The sequence below is a fragment of the Vipera berus genome (assembly GCF_964194415.1).
Source record: "Vipera berus genome assembly, chromosome: 3".
NCBI classification, from domain to species: Eukaryota; Metazoa; Chordata; class Lepidosauria; order Squamata; family Viperidae; genus Vipera; species Vipera berus.
In genome coordinates this window covers 196,425,985-196,447,734 of record NC_138204.1, presented here as the reverse complement: position 1 = coordinate 196,447,734, position 21,750 = coordinate 196,425,985, and the positions used below count along the sequence as shown (strand labels likewise).

Below are 21,750 nucleotides of genomic sequence, written 5' to 3'. Positions count from 1 at the left end.
GTGGGCACAATGGCACACATCAAAAATGAAATTTAGTACATCAAAAATGAAATCCTGTAGATATTTCTTTTTCAGAGATAAGTTAGGGATCTTTAATAGGAAATGTTTCACATTTATATAGACAAATATTCCCAGAATCCTTTGTGGATTACTTACATTTGAATAGAACCAATGAACATCAAGTTATTGATGGGAAAAAATTCATATACATAAAAAGACATCCTATTACTTATTTCCTTGAGTATATAAGTCCACATAGGCATTTATGCAATCATTTCTTCTGACATTCATAAACAGCATCACACTTGGAGCAAGGATATTAAATCTATCATGTCAGCAACATTTTTATACTTCTTTTTCATAGTATAGAAAATTACAATATAACCCTTGTTTAATAAGAAACAAGGCCATCTATCATGGGGTCTATCCTTCAGAAATACTTTTCTAGTTTGGGTATAATACATAACTTCTTTTTTCTTCTTCAAGCAAGAAGAAAGCTTTCAAAATAACCTAGCATAAATCCAAAGTATTTGATTGAATCTTATTTTTTTAGCTATAGCAGTATTGGCAAAACCTGAAATCACAAATTGGTCATTTTTTTTCTACGTATGAATAGCTAAACTACTATAATTTATGGTATGAACAAATAAATATTGTTGCTAAACTCACTTTAATGACGTTTGCAAACCAACAAAATCAAAACATGATTTTTTTATTTAATTATAATTGTTAATTGTCTCTGGCCATTAAATTTATAAATTTTTGTTATGGTATATTACTACCCTGTTCTACAAATGAGCCTGAAGGAGGATACACACACACACACAGAGAGAGAGAGAGAGAGAGAGAGATTATTAGACAGTGATTTAAAAATCATAAATCACACAAGAGATTAGAAGTTAACAGCAATAATATAATGGAGTCACCTCAGGATCTCACAGTTGCCCTGGGACTCCCAGGCTTGATGACATACAAGGTGTTGAGGGACTTCCAGATAATAAGTAGGGAAGAAGCTAATCTCCACATAATAAAATAATAACATATTAATGTAGCATGGCATAGCGTAGCCTGGCATAGCACAGCATAGCACAGCACAGAACAGCACAGCACAGCACAGCACAATATAATAATAGCTATATGCAGTATACTAATTTCTTAGCAGGACAGGAAGGCCTGGAGGAACGTTGTCCATGGGGTCGCGATGGATTGGACACAACTTCGCAACTAACAACAACAATTTCCTAGCACCTAAAAATCTAATACTAATACTCTGAGCCAAATCAGGAATAGATTAGCTACTTAGCGCTGGTTCTAATTTTTGTTCACATTTTCTCCTAATCTTTTACCTTGTTCACATAAGGAAAAAAAACTACATCTTCTCAGGAAAGTTACAATTTGAATGGGTGCTGCATTAGATTAAGATAGTATGTGATGGGATTAATCTGTGAGGGCTGATTCAAATAATCAAGTCATTACTCGAAGTTGCTGTTGACAAGAGACAAACACTCATGTGTGTGAACTGGATCACTCAGATCAGAAATAATAAATGGCCTTGAAGATCTGACAAAAGAAAACCTACTTAATCAAAGTAGTCAGTCATGAGCTCTAAAATCTACAGTCTAGTAGTTTGTTTCTACAGGCATAATTTACTTAGACTGTCATCCCATCCTGCGTTGGAATTTCTAGAGTTTAATTTGACTGGTTAAGAAAAATCTCACAAAACCTTTCATGCTATGACTGATCTTGTAAAGTAGATTAGTAATAGATACTACCTACTAATCCATACTTTTGGCAGTGTAAGTGGATCCAAGAGCTTCTTATGTAGACTTAACTCTGAAAAAGAAACAAACAAGAAAGAGGATTAGTTTTTTTCTTTCTTGTTCAGCTTTGTCTTAAATTTCTACAAGATTACATTCTTGTTACAGTTAACCATCAGTTGATCTGCTTTTTCGTTGGTTATTAGCCCCTAAGGTACAATTTTGTTACCAAATATGGATCAACTGCATCGAAATAGCAGAATGGCAGAATATATCTGGCACTAATTCTTCCCCAAAGATTTTATTATGAAGTGTTACTTTAAGGGTGAAGATGGCCAAAGTTTTGTAAATATGCAAAAGAGGGCTAAAATAATAATCCAGTGGATTCAAACAGAAGAGTATAACCCTAAAGTTATGGATTAATTGTTGTTAGTAATATTCCCAGTGTTTAAAAACAATGACTCTTTTCTTTCTGATACTGAAGTAGCCATAGCAGAAATGAATTCAAGGCTTCTTCAATGAATTCGTCCATCATCTCCAAAAACTAGATAGGAAATCCAGAATTTAAGGTTTCTATTTTAATTAGAAAAATAACAGTATCTAAGTATTTTAGTTTGGGGGAAAATGTTATTTGATGGAGTCAAAAAAAAATCTGACAGCATTCTGCTAATGATGTGCAATGAACTTGATTGTTTTTTTACCTCCTCTGCAGACCACTCTAATTATATTCTGTTTTTGCACAGTAACCTGGCTTTAAAACTTAACAAAATTGGCAGCTAACATCCTTTTCCTTTAGGGTGTGAGAAAATAAAATTCTTCAGGTTTAATTTCACGAATATAAACCTTAAAATTTGGTCTCATAAATAGAATTTTTGAAAGAGTAGCAATAGCAATAGCATTAAAATCTAAAAATCATTAGACATATTTATCATTTTACAGTGCTTTACAGCCCTCTCTAAGTGGATTATAGAGTCAGCATATTGCCCCCAACAATCTGGATCCTCATTTTATTGATTTTATTTCCCTTCATTTCTGATCATAGTTTGAAGAGCCATGTCAAGTCAACTCCTCCAACCTCATACTTTGCAAGACAGCAGCTACTAAGCCATTGTACCACTCCATTCAAGTAAGACTGGAGTTTGTCCTGGATAATCTCAGCTTTGACTTCAATGCCTTCCATCCCACTGGCTTTTCTTATGAAGTTGGCCTCAGAAGGATGGAAGGCTGAGTCAACCTTGAGTCGGTCAGGACTAAATTCCTGGAAGTGAGACAAATTAGCCTGTAATACTGCATTCTAACCACTGCACCACCACAACTCAAATGATTAAAATCATAATGTCACAGATTATTTTTCACCCCACATATTACTTTCTTATGAAAGTGAGGGATCTGAAAAAATCCACCAAGGATTTCTGTGTCATTAGATCCATTGAACCAGATTTTGAAACATTTGAATTGAGAAGACTAAAAGAAGACCATAACCATGCTCTTTCTCTATTTAAAAAAAATCCTGAGAAAATGTCATTTTCTTATGTGGGATGCATCTGAGAAAGAATGTAAGTTTCTAAAAGCTGCATAAAAAAAGTATAAATGTGTAAAAGAGATAGATTTCATTGGGTAAATTGATATTTTGAAACATCTGACTGAGTAATATTTTTGAAAAAATGTTATCAGGAAGAAGCACTCTGGCTTTAAAGGTTTCTAATGGAAATTATATTCAGAACTGTACATTAGGAAGAGTTGAATGGAAAAGTTTTGATTTTAAGGAAAGCTGTGAATGAAAATGATGGATATCAATTATTTTTAATACCATTCCCACAAATTCCCATCACATACACTTGCATACACTGGAACACGGCTCTAGAAACATAGACAGTAAATAGATCAGATTTCTGCATTCACTATTGAAGCAAATAGGAAATAGGAGATCTATTATTTTTTGGGTAGATGGGGTTAAAAACAGGAGTCAAATAACTGTGGAGGAATGGAAAGTTGATTGTCTTTGTAGACTATTCCTTAAACCTAAAATGCAAAGGTGATTTTATCTATGAAGAAAGGAAGGAAACCTGTTCAGTGTTATATTTATAATTTTATGCCATCCCACATGTATTAGCTAATAACACTTCTATAAAGGGGGGCATAAAATTTGACGAGGAGAAAAATAGTATCTTACTGCATTTTCAATTCAACTTATTAATTAGCTTAGATAGTTGGAGGAACATAATTATGGTTAAACTCAAAAAGCTAAGCAGAGATGGATCTGTTTAGTTCCACATTATTTCAAGGCAAACTACAAGGTCACACAGCTCAAAGGAGACTTTAGATCAGTACTCTGAATCACGAAAGTGATGTTGAAAACTCCATGCTTAAATTTATTATCTCATGCTTAGTGTGGTTATTAAACTTATCATGGCAACACCAGCAAAACTGAAATTCAAAATTAATCTGGAAATCTTCAAAAGGAAATAGTAATATTTATCATCAGAATGTCATACATCTCTAATTTATTCAGAAGATAGAATGGAGAAAATGGGAATAATGATGAGGCACAAAAGTACATTTTGGGGCTTTAGTTCAATAATTATTTTAATTTCTATTGCACATTCTTAATGACTATTGCAATGCCCTACCTCAAAGTGAGAGGTAAAGGGAAGAGGGAAGAGGAAGAAAGGAAGACTGAATAAACAGAAAGAGAGATTGGGGAGAGAAGAGTAAGACTGAATTGCATGCCTTAAATTCAAACAGGTTATCAATGGACATGAGTAGTAAATAATGAAAGCTTTTTGCAGGTAGTCTTAAACACAGAACCATTGGTTTATCAACAATTCAAAGTTACAATGGCGCTGAAAACCATCACAGCATCCCTACAATCACGTGATCAGAATCTGGTTGCTTGGCAACTAGCATGTATTTACAATGTTTGCAGTGTCCCAGGGTCATGTGATTGCCATTGGCAACTATCCCAGCTAGCTTTTGACGAGCAAAGTCAATAAGGGGAAGCTGGGTTCACTTAACCACTGCAGTGATTTGCTTGACAATAATGGCAAAAAAGGTCATAAAATCAGGTGTGACTCAACTAACTTGCTTAGCAACAGAAACAGTAACCCAATTGCGGTTTGTAAGTTGAGGACTACCCATATAATGGGTTTTTTAAAAAAAATAATACTATAATGCTGAAAATGGAAAGAAAAAGGAGGGTCATTCCGTTCTTCATTTGTGAGTTCATAATGGCTCGACTTTATTTTTTTTACTTTCTATAATTACATCAATTCAAATAGAATCTGATAGAATCAGATAGTTTTATGTAAAAACCATAGGGCTTCTCTCAACCACTCAGCATTAGAAGTGAAATAGTAGAGCTTGGAGAGCTAGAAACATTAAAAATGAAAACCAGTACTTATGATTTTACCAAGCATGCATATTCCCACAAGGTTCCGCCTTGCCCATTTGAGAATCTAACTAAGCTCTGCTAGTAAAATGATACACTGATTCCCTACAATCTAATTATTCTAGTTTTGATTGTTTGAATTCATTTCTCCTCAGTGCCATCCACAATGGAGGAGAATCTGGAAATGTTTGTTTCTCAGTGATTTATTTGGCCATGTTCAACTCTTAAAAGTTTGGCTCCAAATATTTAAACAACAACAACAAAAAAAAACCCTGCTGAGGACAGAATTTGAGCTTAGATGACTGCATATTTTCAAGAAATAAATGATGTGCCTTTCCAATCCCTTCCATGCTGACAAGCAATCTTGCTTTCAAATTTGGGAGAGCAGGACACTTTTTAAGGCAATAATCCAGCCAATTTGTCAGCCATTTTGCATCTTGGTTCCCTTTACCATAATCGGATGAAGGTGAACTAGAAGGCCATTTCTCTTCTCTTCATCTTAAGGAAGTGTCCTATATACATCATGACTTGTGGCATGGTGTGGATTTCATCATTTTGACAAAAACACCAGATAACAGAATAACAGAGTTGGACGGGACCTTGGAGGTCTCTGGTCCAACTCCTGCTCAAGCAGGAAACCCTGTATGATTTAAAAAAAAATGGTTGTTCAATCTCTTCTTAAAAGCCTCCAGTGTTGCAGTACCCACAGCTTCTGGAAGCAACTCATTCCACTGATTAATTGTTCTAACTGTCAGAAAATTTCTCCTTAGTTCCAGGTTGGTTCTCTCCTTGATTGATTTCCCTCCATTGCTTCTTGTCCTGCCTTCAGGTGCTTTGGAGAATAGGTTGTGCCCCTCTTCTTTGTGGCAGTCTCTTAGATATTGGAACACTGCTATCATGTCACCACTAGTCCTTCTTTCATTAAAGTAAACATATCCATTTCCTGCAACCCTTCTTCATATGTCTTAGCATTCAATCCCCTAATCATCTTTGTTGCTCTTCTCTGCACTCTTTCTAGAGTGTCAACATATTTTATATTATGGTGACCAAAACTGGATGCAGTGTTCCAAGTGTGGTCTTATCAAGGCATTATAAAGTGGTATTAACACTTCATGTGATCTTGCTTCTATCTCTCTTTTAATGCAGCCTAGGATTGTGTTGGCTTTTTTGGCAGGTGTAGCACACTGCTGGCTCATATTTAAGTGATTGTCCACTAGGAGTCCAGTTCCTTAAAAGTCTAAAATCAGTTATCTGGAATTATTTCCACTAGAAATGCCAAGGACTGAAATTGGATATTTTTTGCATATACTCTTAGAAAATTCACTGTTGATTGAAAAATCATCTTAACAAATGGAAATCATCTTAACAGATGTTGCTCATAATTTTAATAGTTAACACAAACAATAAAAAGGTTCAATGAAATTATCCAATGGGCTATAGCTTGTTCTAGCACCAACATCTCATAAAAAACTATCCATGCAATAATGCCTATGAATGAGAAGTGGTAAAGGAGGGATATAAACCATTTTGTTTTGGGTCTGCAGGAAATAAAATAAATAGAAATAATATTTGTTGTTCTGAAAAGCAAAGAGTAAGAGTAAGATAACAAGAACTTATGCTAGAATGTAGCATGGTGCAAACCTAAGCTAGAAACCTTAAAATGTCCAAAATCTTATTTTTAAACACTTACTTGGGAACTGCAATTATGTTTATTCATTGCATAAACTCGTATGGTGATAATGTTGAAACCATTCAAGGCTTTGCTATACTGTACATAAGGACAAAATTAGCTCACAATTAGTTGAGTATGAAGAGTGGTGTAGGATAAAAGCATAGCATCTTACTATGTGAAAGTCATATTTCTATATTAATTAAGAAAAGTGGGATTAAGCTTGAATAAAACTAGGTGATAACATTTGTAAGGCCAGATTAAAATTAATCAGGAGCCAATTTGAGACTAAATGCATTTCCTACATTTCCACAGGTAAAGCTAGATGTAAAGCTGGGTTAGGGTTAGAGATTAAGGTCCACTTTAATAGTGAGTAATCCACTTTCTTTACATTTTAATTATTTATAATATTACTTTAGCATTTGTAATAAAGTTATAATATTCCATATAAGCATAGATTGTGATTTTCATATTTGCTATTATAAAGTATGATAAAAAGCAAACTTGAAGATCTACAGCTATAGTTTATGGCAATAAATTTGCATGCAAAATTTATGCTGAAGTTTAAAATGGCCACAAATGCTATAAAAAATTAGATGTTCAAAAAAATGGAAGCACTGAAAGTACTCTTCTGATAATATATAGATTCTGCTGGGATTAAGTTTGTTTTCTTTTGTTCTTCCAATAGATGCTTAGTCAGGTAAAAGCCAGGAAGAATTCAATATGTCTAATATTGATCTTTTGTTGATACAAATCCACAAAGATCATTAGAACAGGAAGGGTTATATTTACCTGAATTAATTGAACAGGATAGCCAGAGGATAATTTATGGACTTTTCAGAAAGCAAAAGAAAAAAATATCACTGCTTTAAACATACATAGAATTCTTAAATTGTACTGCTCTAAGCATTTGTACTATTCTAAACATTCACAAATTATTAAATTAAGAGTAGGAGAATGAACCTCAAGTTCACCTAGTTTGTCTTTCATTCAAACACAGTGCCCTCACAACAAGCTTAATTGGGTCGATTGTATGTTTTGTGTGAGAAGTTCAAAATAGCATCACCTAGATTAATGAAATTCCAACTCGAATTTAACTCAGAACAGTTCCTGTTAGATCTGGTGTTAAATTCACTTTATCTAGTCGATAAAGTCTTCCCTCCCCATCAGGATGTCTTATATTCTCCTAATCAGAGAGTTAAATGTCCTTTCAGACAACTATGGTAGAGATAACCTGGAGAAACCATGAAAATTGAAGAACTCTTTTAGGATTCTTTTTCTATGTTTGTTTTAGATGCCAAACTCACTATCATACAGGAGCATCTGAAAAAGAGACACAACATATAATTTATCTAAGATAATGCTATTGTTTTTATTTATATTATTATTTATTTAATTTTCCCACCACCACCAATGGGGAAAGGATAGAAAAATAGCATCACCACCAGATGGATTCGTAGCTGGCTGACAGGCCATACTCAGTGTGTGGTCCTCAATGGAACTGCATCTACATTACATGGAAGGAAGTGTGTAGTGGGGTGCCCCAGGGCTCTGTTCTGGGCCCAGTGCTCTTCAACATCTTCATCAACGATTTGGATGAGGGGATAGATGGGGAACTCATCAAATTTGCAGATGACACCAAGCTGGCAGGAATAGCCAATACTCCAGAAGATAGGCTTAAGATACAGGAGGATCTGGACAGACTCGAACACTGGGCACTATCTAACAAAAGGAAATTCAATGGTGAAAAAAGTAAGGTTCTACATTTAGGCAGAAAAAATCAAATGCACAGGTATAGTATAGGTGGTACCTTGCTCAATAGTAGCAACTGTGAGAGAGATCTCGGAGTCCTAGTGGACAATCACTTAAATATGAGCCAGCAGTGTGCTGCAGCTGCCAAAAAAGCCAACACAGTGCTAGGCTGCATTAACAGAGGGATAGAATGAAGATCGTGTGAAGTACTAATACCACTTTACAATGCCTTGGTAAGGCCACACCTGGAATACTGCATCCAGTTTTGGTCACCACAATGTAAAAAAGATGTCGAGACTCTAGAAAGAGTACAGAGAAGAGCAACAAAGATGATTGGGGGACTGGAGGCTAAAACATATAGGGAACAGTTGCTAGAATTGGGTATGTGTAATTTAATGAAGAGAAGGGTGAGGGGTGACATGATAGCAGTGTTCCAATATCTCAGGGGCTGCCACAAAGAAGAGGGAGTCAAGCTATTCTCCAAAGTACCTGAAAGCAGGACAAGACGCAACGGATGGAAACTAGTCAAGGAGAGAAGCAACCTAGAACTAAGGAGAAACTTCCTGACAGTTAGAACAATTAACCAGTGGAACAACCTGCCTCCAGAGGTGGTGAATGCTTCAACACTGGAAGTTTTTAAGAAGAGACTGGCCAGCCACTTGTCTGAAATGGTATAGGGTTTCCTGCCTGAGCAGGGGGTTGGACTAGATGACCTCCAAGGTCCCTTCCAACAACTACTACTTCTTCTTCTTCTTCTTCTTCTTCTTCTTCTTCTTCTTCTTCTTCTTCTTCTTCTTCTTCTTCTTCTTCTTCTTCTTCTTCTTCTTCTTATTATTATTATTATTATTATTATTATTATTATTATTATTATTATTATTATTATTATTATTATTATTATTATTATTATTTAGAACTTGTATTTATTGAAATATTTGTGCTAGCTTTTTCCCCCAAGAATACAATCCATATGCCACATTGTAAAATATATTATAAAATTCCTTTGCTTATAGGAGCAGCTCATATTTAACTCTAAAAAAGGTTTTGTGATTTTCTTTTCTTTTCTTTTGCTTTGGGAAGGTTGTCTACTTCTAAATATCAGCCTCAATCCTCCAAGCACACAAAAAGAAGGGTGTGGTTCTTTTTATCAAGCCTCAAATTATTTTTGCATGTTTGCTTAAAAAAGCTAGAATCCTTACATCATCGCTAGCTTCACTGCTGAGTTACCATACATTTGCTCATCAGCTTCATATTGCAAACCAAAAAGATAATGGTTCATTAGTTAATGAGTCTGTTTTGTTCCTGACATTTTTAGGTTGGTGGTTTGATGCCTGTGGCCCTTCCAATCTCAATGGGATGTTTTACTCAGCTGGACAACACCATGGAAAAATAAATGGCATCAAATGGCATTACTTCAAAGGTCCAAGTTATTCATTACGGTCCACAACTATGATGATCCGTCCCTTGGACTTTTAAAGAGCCAAGAAGATAGTGGCCTTCTGAAGGACACCTTATGTAATCTTTACAAGCAGAAGGTAGAAACTCCCTGAAAATATTGGATTCCAACATCCCAGTTGTCTTTGGATCTTATTTCACTGGCTGCAATAATCAAACACAAGTCGCTGCCCAGTCCTGGGACAGGTGAAACTGTGGATTATGAATAATATAAAATAGCTTTTTTGGCTATTCATTGGACAACTTTAAGGTTCAGTTGCCACAAATAAACTGGTATCTTTTCACCAAAGCCTTTTTTGCTGTTTTTTTTTCTTTTTTTTGCTTTGATCAAGAGAAATTTTTAAAAATATAGGACATGCAAACCAAGTGGCCTTTTGAAAAAACAGAAATAAAGTCTAATGGATGACAGAAGATGTTTGCTGTCAGGAAAATGGTATCAGATCAATGTAGAAGTACAACTGCTATTTATTTGTAGCCCCTTAAAATGCAACTATGGACTCTCAACCTGGCATCAGAAAATGTGATTGAGATGGAAAACTTCTCTTTAATACCAGAACAATATGGCATATAGGAGTTATTTCTCATTATACCCATTTCAAACATGGAATATCCTTCAAAGAGACAATGAATCGAGTTGGACAGAAAAATAAGAGCAATATGGCAAGAATGGTTAGTTGACCTGTATGGCTAGCCTAAAATTTGGCAAACTAGATAATTGGGTTCTTCCAAATATTTGAACCATGGTTGATAGCATAATAACAAAAGGAATTATGGGTTTTTCTTTCTGACTGCTCCAGCTTTACTTTGCTTCATATGACATTCCAATATGAATGTCACATGAAAATAAAGAAAAAGAAAAAACACAGCTCTTTTTAAAAATGCAAAATCAAGATTATTTGTACATAGATTTATGACATGGATACACAAATACAAAAAATATGAAAAGAGCATAACCATGTATTAACTGGATTTATTTTATCAGTCTTGCTGGTTTGCATGTACACATGTAAATGTTACTAGTCAGTGGCTAGACTTTCACATCTGTTATTCAACCTTCATTTGATGGAGTTCAATAGAAAACTATGAGTTATTTCCTATCCTTTATTTACATCTTTGGACAGTGGCTTGGAAATTAAGGCATACAAGAGAAGAAAGAGATTACAGATATGGATTCAAATACCCAGAATGGAAAGCAATTATATTAAATTGCTTTAATATAATTTAAATGGGAAAACAAGACTCCTATTTAAAATGAGTAGGATTGAAGTATAGTTCCCTAGATCATTTTTTAGATGGTACACACAATCTTGGCTTCAGAGAGTTCTAAGATTGTGGGTTATTGTGTTTTCTACTTGTTTCCAACATATCCATAATCAAAATTCCATGTGCATTCTAATGAACATTGAAAGCTAGTTCAGATATTTGGCCAAGGTTAGAAGGTCTTTCATAGATATTTCAGCTTCCAATGTATATCTAACATTAGAACAAAACCATATCTGAGGAACGTTGGAAGTTGAATCAAACCATCAATTCATCTCACTTCTATTTTTATGGTTTTAGAAAAGCATAGACTTTGGCAGTAAGCTGTGGTCCATCATTTATATGTATGCTGATCATTTACATATAAACATGATATTACTTATTTTTAACTGTATTCCATTTTTCCGTTGGGAAGATTATATTAATTTGTTGATTCAGCAATATATACATATGTGCCTTTAAATATTTCCTCAAGATAAAGAGGCTTATGATAAGCAAAATACAGAATGAAAATTTAGGACTTTTATGCATTTGGTCTTTTAACTAAAATTAAATGGGAAATTTTGCACCCAGAATTCTTAAGGTTTTATTTTAAGTGTTGGTGCATTGTAAAAAATGATGTGCATTCATGTTACTAAGCAACTTGCATCATTTGAACACGCTAAGTGAAGAACATGTATTGCAGATAAATTCATTATGTGTGTGGGGGGGATCTTGAATTCTCCTTGGGAAAGATAAAATTTTTAACCATTTTTCAAAGTCAGGACTTCCCATTATCTGCTGCTCAAAGAGTACAGGAAGAGAATTGCCTTGTAATGTTTCCCCCTGAAATTTAATAGAAATCCAGGAAATCAAGGTGGTCACAGATTGCCAGAGAGATGGTTGTACAGGGAAACAGTGGACATTCATATATGCACTTTTTGGCCACTGTGTAATAAATAAGAGCAGAAATGTCAAAGTCTGCCCATGAGGATTTAAAAAAAAAAACAACTGTGAAAAAAATTCTGAAGCATCAAAGCAAAGGAGAATTGTTTGAAAAGAAAACATTCAGGAATGTTGAAAAAAAAACAACATTTTTTTCACCCCCCATTAATTCAAGCAGATTCATGTGAAGTGGAGAGAGACTATGGTTCAGTGGTAGAATATATTGACATGTAGAATTTCTAAATCCTGTCCTTGTATCTCAAGAGCCGTGATGGTGCAGTGGTTTGAATGCAGTATCACAGGTTAATGATGCCCACTGCCAACAGTTTGAACCTGTCCAGCTCAAGGTTGATTCAGCCTTCCATCCTTCTGAGGTCAGTAAAATGAAGACCCATAATGTTGGGGGTAATATGCTGACTCTGTAAACCACTTAGAGAGGTCTGTAAAACACTATAAGTTTAAGTGCAATTTCTATTGCTATTTCTGAAAGTTCATAAAACAATTTAAATGATACAAGTGCCTACCTGAGCTACCCTTCTATCACAATTGATAATCCTGGACTAGATGTATGATCTGGTAGCTCATCTTTTTATGCTCCTGACTTTCTGCTATATACAATGAGGTTCTCATTTTCCCAAGACAGTAATTATTCTCTTCTATTATGTACATGACTGATGGCTCTGAAACTAAAACATCATTGGGTTTAACCAATGTATGAGCCCTTTTTAATTATTTTTAATTAATAATTTCTGTTGTATCTAATACAATTGTCTCAGTTTCCTGTTAATCCAGGGAAATCATGTTTCTTCTGTGTATGGAACAAAATCATTCATTTTTAAAACAAAATATGAAAGGATGCACCACTGCGTTCTTTGTAATTGTGACAGTTTTCAAGTTAAATTGTGTATTTATGTATTTGTTTATATTTCAGTGGTTTATATATTCAGTGGTTCCGGCCAACTGTTGCTTTTTCTCTTATTTCAAAAATATTCATTTATTTCCAAAGATTGTGGTGCTTCTCATTAGTGGCATTTTTTTTTAAAGTCACCAAATCCAGACTGCTACTGTGTGGATTCAATTGTAAACAGTGGAGGATTTTTAAAAAGTCAAACCTACAAGCATATTTACTGTTTATTTATCTCTGTTTGAAGAAATGGGGAACATGATTTCCTATCCTTTATAATAAAATGTTTAAAACATGCTAGATGGTTCTATATTTTGACTTGGTTGGGAAATGCATTTTTGTGGCAGTCCTGCTCTTGAAATTCAACATTTTAAAAAGAAAGCTAAACAATATTTCAAATCACAGGCAGAGAGGGGATGAAAAGCTGTACTCTAAAAACTTTACAAGGGGGTGTGATGATTCAGTGGTTAAAGATGGTGAGCTGGTCAGTGGAAAGCTGACAGCTTTCCAAGTGCTGTGTGACAGGGTGAGCTTCTGTCCTGGCCCAGCTCCTGCCCACCTAGCAGTTCAAAAGCATACATATGCAAGCAGATAAATAGTTACCACTTCTGTAGGAAGGCAAAAGCATTCTGTGTATACTCATGTTGATCACATGACCATGGAAATGCCTTCAGCTAAGAAATGGAGATGAGCATTTCTAGAGCTGGAAACAACCAGACCGGGGAAACCTTTACCTTTTCAAACTTTACACAAGTGTTTTCTTTCTCAATAATATACCTTTTCCCCTATTTTCTTTCTTTTTCTTCTGGTGTTCCAAATGCTGATCTCATCCAACCGATTATTATATGATTTGGATTTTTATTTCTTGGTTAATCATGCCTGTTCTTCTGGGTCATTTATAAATGAAACTGAATTACTTCTTTCTTCATCCTTAATTACTTTTCATTCTTTAATCATTCATTCACGAAAGTTGGCACTGGCCACTCTCAAATGATTTTAATTCTTTTACCTCGAGCCAGCTATTGTTTCCCATAGCTATTAGGGAGAAAGTATTTTAACCATTGCTTTGAAATAGATTTATCCACATTTTTTCAAGGAACTGAAATGCAATTAGACTTCTTCAATGAGCACATTGATGCCAGACTAACTTGTTTTACAAAACCAAAACAAAAGCAGAGGCTGATGAAGCAGTGAGGTTTAACTCCTAACAAAAAGTGCTAGATTGCCAGGGCAAAAAAATAAAATAAAAATCTCTCATCAAAGTGAATTTTGTGGTGGCTGATGATGAAATTTATGGTATATAAATGGAGTTGATTAAGGGAGATCACTACTATAATTATTCCTCCTCCTCCTCCTCCTCCTCCTCCTCCTCCTCCTCCTCCTCTTCCTCCTCCTCCTCCTCCTCCTCCTCCTCCTCCTCCTCCTCCTCTTCCCACCTTTCATGATAGGATACTAAAGGAATGCCCAAGATTTATATCCAGCATAATAACATGAACTGCAAGCATTATACCTATCCTACAATTTGGATACACAGTAGCAGCAGTTTATAACCTAAGCTGAAACCTTGCAGTAACAGTGTAATATCTCAAAAAGCAAGATTGTGCAGCCAACATCTGATGGCAAATTTAAAATTAAACACATTTAAGACTTCATTTAATTTGATATCCACATTCACAGAATAAAAAAGCCCTTCTCCACCCCCACTCCTATCTGAAATCTCCATCTCACTTAGTTTAATAATATCACCATGTCATCAACTCATCTACTGAAATTGTTGGCTGTATAGGAAGGAAAGTTCTATACAGTCAAGGAAAATCCAATTGGAAGAGAGGACACATTTTTAATCCAATGATAATCAAAAATAATAATCCAGTGATAACCAGATAATAATAACATAGCAATGAAATGGAGCAATCGTACAACTATACAACAATCCAAAGATTTTTTTAAAAAATCAGAATAGTATAAATGAGAAATACACCATAATTTTTTTCAAAACATTTTTGGAACAAGAGGAAAAGAAAATAATAGAATTATAGAGTTGGACAAAGATCCATCCAAACCTTTGCAATGTACAGAAAACCAATCAAATCATCCATGGGGGAAACTTGTCCAGATTTTCTTGAAAATTCACAGATAATCTAAACCTTCATAGATGAGTTTCAGTGTTGTATAGATCTTACCATCGTAGAATATTTTGTTATATTTGAATGAAATCTCAGGAGCTGCAGCTTAAAACCATTATTTTTGGTGTAAATTTCTATAATCTATAGATATATATAATCTATAATGTATAATACACACACACACACACACACACACACACACAAACAAACAAACACTGTATATATTCCTAGGGTGGTCTCAACAGCATTGAGTAGAGAGGAATAATAACTTTATATGTCTTAGATATGTACCTGTCTTCCAATGCAGCCAGAACTGTCTTGGTGTTTGAGAATCTTTCTCAAACTACAGTTGAGTTTAGGAACTGTAATTCATAAGTTCAGCTTGTTATCAGTGACCCCATCCAACTTCTTCCAAGGCACATGTATAGACAGCAATCTCATTCTATTATCTGTCTAGACTTCCCAATTTTTCATAACCCATGAATCTCGTGAATAGTTCATTAATTGTATTAGTTTATTAATAAAAATATTGAATAATACTGAACCCAGGACAGGATATAGGACCTACCAGTACCATTCTCTGCTGCAGAATGCTTACTGCTGATTCTCTGAGTCAGGAAGTTGAGATTGCATCAGAATATTTTCACACAACCACAATTTCAAAATGCTGTTGGAAAATTAACAGAATCTTCACACTTGCTAATTCAGAAGTTCTGAGAACAAGATATGAAAACCACTATGCCAGGGATTCTGCAGCAACAAAATTCCATTCATTTCCACAAGGGAAAGTATAAAAGAAAACCAGGTAGATTTGATTTTTAAGATGTCTGGAGGGAGATTAATCCACAAAAATTGCAAGACACCTTTTATTCAAATAGTCAAAAATCTTGCTCAAGGATTGATATGATTTTGATGACTGCTTACATGAGAATGAACAAACAGGATATTGAGATAGAAATAGGCACATGGGCAGATCATAACCCTTTGAAAGTAACCTGGAAAGGAATACAAAAAAGATGGACTTTAAATCAAATCATATTAAAAGAAAAAGAATTCATAGAGTTAGCGAAAAAAGAAATGGAATTTTTCTTCAAAGAAAATAAAAAAGAAGATATGAATGGAATACAGCTAAAGCTGTACTTTAGAGGCATAGCTATAACATATATGGCAAGGAAAAATAAACAGAGAAAACAGCAATATGTATTATTAAAAGAAAAATTTGGAAAGTTAGAATTAGAACTGCAAAAAACAATCCACAAAAAAGACTTTGAAAAGATAAATGGACCTAATAAAACATAAACTAAATCTGTTGGACTCAGAAAAAGTGGCAGAACCGATAAAGAGAGTGAAACAGAACTTTTTCGAAAATGCTAATAAGCCAGGAAGATGGCTAGCTTATAAACTTAAAAACCAGAAAGAAAAGAAAACGATACATAACTTACTAGATGGGAAAGGTCATTTACAACATAAAAATGAAGAAATAAAAAAGATAATCAAAGAACACTATAAGAAATTGTATGACAAGGAGGAAACCTCAAGAGAGAAAACTGTAAAATATCTGGAAGAAAATAATCTTCCAAAGATTTTAGACATTTAAAATTATGTTAGATGAAAGGGTTACAATGATGGAAATATCAGAGGCCATAAAAAGACAAAAAAAATAGAAAAACACCAGGTGCAGATGGGCTTCCGGGGGAGCTATATAAGAACCTCCAAGAGATACTAAGTGAACCATTAAAAGACGTTTGCAATGGACCTTTATTAGAAGCTAGACTTCCAACTACATGGATAGAAGCAAATATTACTCTAATATCAAAAGAAGATTCTGATTTGACTTAGATTAAGAACTATAGACCGATTTCACTGCTCAGTGTGGATTATAAAATTTTTACTTCAATAATGGCTGAGAGACTGAAAAAATACTTAGTCGAATTTATACATCCAGATCAAAATGGCTTTTTACCAAAGAGACAAATTAAAAACAATCTAAGAGTGATAATAGATGTATTAGAATATTATGAGCTACACCCAGGGAAACAAATGGCACTAATATTCTTAGATGCCCAAAAGGCATTTGATAATCTTTCTGGCAATTTATGATTCACCGATTACAAATAATGGACTTTGGACAGAATTTTATAAATATGATTAAAAACAATATATAACAAACAGACAGCCAAAGTGATTGTGAATGAAGATTGTACTGAGAGCTTTGAGATAAGAAAAGGCACAAGGCAAGGATGCCCATTATCCCCTCTGTTATTTATCTTCAACTTGGAAGTTTTAAATCGTAGTAGACAAGATACAGAAATTAAAGGGCTGGGGATAAAGGGTGAAACATATAAACTACAAGCATTTGCTGACGATTTAGTATTTATTTTGGAAGAATCCCTGGAGATGATTCCCAAATTGTGGGGAAAGATAGAACAGTATGGAGAAATAGTGGGATTAAAAATAAATAAAGAAAAAACTAAGATAATAGTAAAGAATCTTATAGATAAGCAAAAAAAATGATTGTCAGAATCAATAGAGGTACAGATAAGGAAAAGGTTAAATATTTGGGTATATATTTATCAGCCAAATACTCAACAATAAAAGAAGACAACTATATAAGGCTATTAAAAGAAATAAAATTAGATTTGGAAAAGTGGAAGAATTTGCAACTGTCAATACTAGGAAGAATTGCTACAGTTAAAATGAATATATTGCCTAAGATTTTATTTTTATTTCAAACAATTCCGATAAAACTTGAGAAAAAATTCTTCCAAGATTTAAATTCATTTATTCTGAAGTTTGTTTGGCAAGGAAAGAAAGCTAGAATAAAGATGAAAACGTTGCAAGATGCTAAGGAAAATGGAGGTTTTGGGCTACCTGAGTGGGCTTTGTATTATCAAGCATCTATATTAACATGGGTGAAAGAATGGATAATTCTCAGGAATAAAAGGTTGTTATATTTGGAGGGACATGACTTACAATTGGGGTGGCACGCCTTTTTGTGGTACGGGAAAAATAAAATTCATAAGTATTTCAAAAATCACTATATTAGAATTGCTTTGATAACAGTATGGAAAAAAATTAAAACTAAAATATATGTAAAAATTCCAGGGTGGCTATCAATGATGGAAGCTTTCTCACATCAAAATTTGGTAGATTTTGAAAAAAAATGGACATATAGAGATATTTTAAATACTGATGGGACATTAAAATCGAAACAAGAACTGGAAAATCAGGGTATCAACCTGTCATGGTGGGCACAGCTACAAATGCAAAATGGATATGAAAAAGATGCGAAACTGTATGGGTTTTATAAGGAACAAACTGTATTGTTAACCTCTGATGAGAAACTAATTAAGAAAATGTATAATTGTTTTGTTAATTTTGGAGATGGAAAGTGAACAAACTCAAGAAACAATGACAAGGTGGGCGAAAAACTTTGGTTATAATACAGAACTAGAAAAATGGCAAAAATTATGGGAGAGAAATTATAAATTGACAATGTCAACTGCATATAAAGCAAATCTATATAAATTGTTTTATAGATGGCACCTTCCACCAGCAAGATTAGCAAAAAATGTTTAAAAATATGTCAGATGTTGGAAATGTAATTCAGGCATGTATTATCATATCTGGTGGACATGTGGTAAAGCAAAGGCTTATTGGAAAAAATACATGCTTGGTTAGAAAAAATGTTGGGTGAACATAGATTTTTATAGGTATAGTGTTGGTTTCCTTGCTCAACAGAAGAGGAAAGTTGAACAAAATTTTAACAATTTCATCTCTGGAATTGCTTTGAAGTTACTCCTCCTGTAAAGTTACTCCTCCTGAGGGGGTAATGTGTAGCTGCCAAAATAGCAGTCCCCTTTCAAGCTTCACCAAGACACTTAAATCTCTGAAGGCAGGAAAATGGGCAAACCAGAAAACTAGATCAAATTTTAAATGAGAAGAATCCTCATATGGAAGCAGTCACACATTTTGAAAGCTCTCAAATAGCTTTCCCCCAAAGCCAGACTAAGATTATGAATTTAAATCAGACTTTCTTCTTGAAGCCATAGCAGATATCTCTACAAGAAGGGTGAAACTGTCCCATAATTTTCTTTTTTATTTATTTTATTTATTTATTTATTTAGTTGCATTTGTATACCGCCCTTTCCCTGAGGACTCAGGGCGGTTTACAGGGAATTAAAAATCAAAACATACAAAAGTTAAAACCAGTTAAAAAGTATTAAATTCACCCTGTACACTAAAAACCCCAATTAAGATTTTCTCCTCAGCCTGGGCCCGAGAGCTCAAAGAGCCAGGTCTTCAGGCCCCGGCGGAATGATCGGAGGTCGGGAGCAGTCCTCAGCTCCACCGGCAGCTGGTTCCAGAGGGCAGGCGCTCCCACTGAGAAGGCCCTATCCCTGGGTATCACCCGCCGGCAATCTCTCACCGGCGGAACCCTGAGCAGACCCTCCCTGTGGGAGCGCACTGGGCGAAGGGCGTTTGATGCCGGCAGCAGGTGTTCCCTCAAATAACCCGGACCCAGGCCATGTAGGGCTTTATAGGTAATAACCAGCACCTTGAATTTCACCCGGAGGGCAACCGGAAGCCAATGCAGCTCGCGGAGTAGAGGTGTTACATGGGAGTATCGGGAAACCCCCATTACAACTCGCGCGGCCGCATTCTGCACCAGTTGAAGCCTCCGAGTGGTCTTCAAGGGCAGCCCCATGTAGAGAGCGTTACAGTAGTCCAAACGGGAGGTCACAAGCGCATGAGTGACTGTGCGTAGGGCGTCTCGGTCCAGATAGGGACGCAACTGGCGCACCAGGCGAACCTGTGCAAAAGCCCCCCTGGTTACGGCTCCTATGTGATCTTCAAAATTGAGCCGTGAATCCAGGAGGACGCCCAAGTTGCGAGCCCTATCAACGGGGGGTAACACCTCACCCCCCATCGTTAGAGGTGGAATAACTTGGTTAACCCGAGACGCCGATATGCACAGCCACTCAGTCTTGGCGGGATTGAGACGAAGCCTGTTTCTCCCCATCCAGACCTGAACCGCCTCCAGGCACCGGGACATCACGGAGAGGGCATCACTGGGTTGGTTCGGGGTGGAAAGAAAAAGTTGGGTATCATCAGCGTACTGGTGATACCCCACCCCAAAACCACGAATGATCTCGCCCAGCGGCTTCATATAGATGTTGAACAGGAGAGGCGAGAGAACCGACCCCTGAGGGACTCCCCAAATGAGAGACCTCGGGGCGGATCTCTGCCCTCCTGTCAACACCGACTGCGAGCGGCCCTGGAGGTAGGAGGAGAACCACCGTAGAACGGTGCCTCCCACTCCCAACCCCCTGAGACGCCGCAGCAGGATACCATGGTCGATGGTATCGAAAGCCGCTGAGAGATCTAATAGGACCAGGACAGAGGAGCAACCCCTGTCCCTAGCCCTCCAGAGATCATTCACCAGCGCGACCAATGCCGTCTCCGTGCTGTGTCCGGGCCTGAAGCCCGATTGGTACGGGTCCAGATAATCAGTTTCCTCCAGGAACAGAGGGAGCTGATGCGCCACCACACTTTCAACAACCTTCGCCAGAAAGCGAAGGTTGGAGACTGGACGATAGTTGTTTAAAACAGCCGGGTCCAAAGCAGGCTTCTTGAGGAGGGGTCTCACCACCGCCTCCTTCAAGGCGGCAGGGAAGACACCCTCCTTCAAAGAAGCAGTTATTACTGCATGGAACCAGCCTCGTGTTCCCTCCCGAGCCGCATAAGCTAGCCAGGAGGGGCACGGATCCAACAAACAGGTGGTGGAGCTCAGTCTCCCCATGATCCTGTCCACATCATCAGGGGAAACAGGGTCGAACTCAGTCCAGATAACATGCTCAAGACCGCCTGATTCCTCCACATCAGACTCTGCCCAGTCAGAGTCCAAGCCGGTCCGGATCCGAGCGATTTTGTCCGTCAGATGATGACTGAACTCCTCTGCTCGTCCCTGCAAGGGATCCTCCCTCACCTCCTGGTTAAGGAGGGAGCGAGTCACCCTAAACAGGGCGGCCGGGCGATTATCTGCGGACGCGACAAGGGCGGCAAAGTAGTTAGACTTCGCCGTCCTTATCGCCGCAAGATAAGACCTTATAAAGGTTCTTAACTGCAATCGGTCGGATTCGGATCGGCTGGATCTCCAACCGCTCTCTAGACCTCGTCTCCGACGCTTCATCTCCCGGAGCTCCACAGAGAACCATGGAGCCCAGCGGGATCTGCGCCGAGTCAGAGGTCGCATGGGTACAACACAGTCGAGTGCCCTGGTGGCAGCCGTTTCCCAGGCCTCCACCAGAGCATCGACTGGGCTGTGGGTAAGGGTGATAGGTATCGGCCCAAGCGCCCTCTGGAACCGGTCCGGGTCCATTAGGCGCCTGGGGCGGAACCACCTGGTCGGTTCCGCCGCCCAGCGGCGGGGGATGGCATGACGGAAAACCAGCCTCAGGAGGTGATGATCTGACCATGACAGAGGGGTGATGGACGGAGAACCCCCTCCCAGATCA

General features: G+C 36.7%; 1 protein-coding gene across 1 annotated transcript in view; it reads left to right on the top strand.

The window, feature by feature from the left end:
* The window catches only part of ANGPT1 (angiopoietin 1), a gene marked incomplete at its 3' end in the record, with an annotated part of 139,648 nt that extends 129,609 nt beyond the window's left edge, over positions 1-10,039 (top strand). Inside the window, exon 9 of the mRNA XM_081322522.1 lies at positions 9,879-10,039. Coding sequence (XP_081178648.1) covers positions 9,879-10,039 — 161 coding nt within the window. The remainder of the gene's footprint in view (positions 1-9,878) is intronic.
* Positions 10,040-21,750: the final 11,711 nt, after the last annotated feature.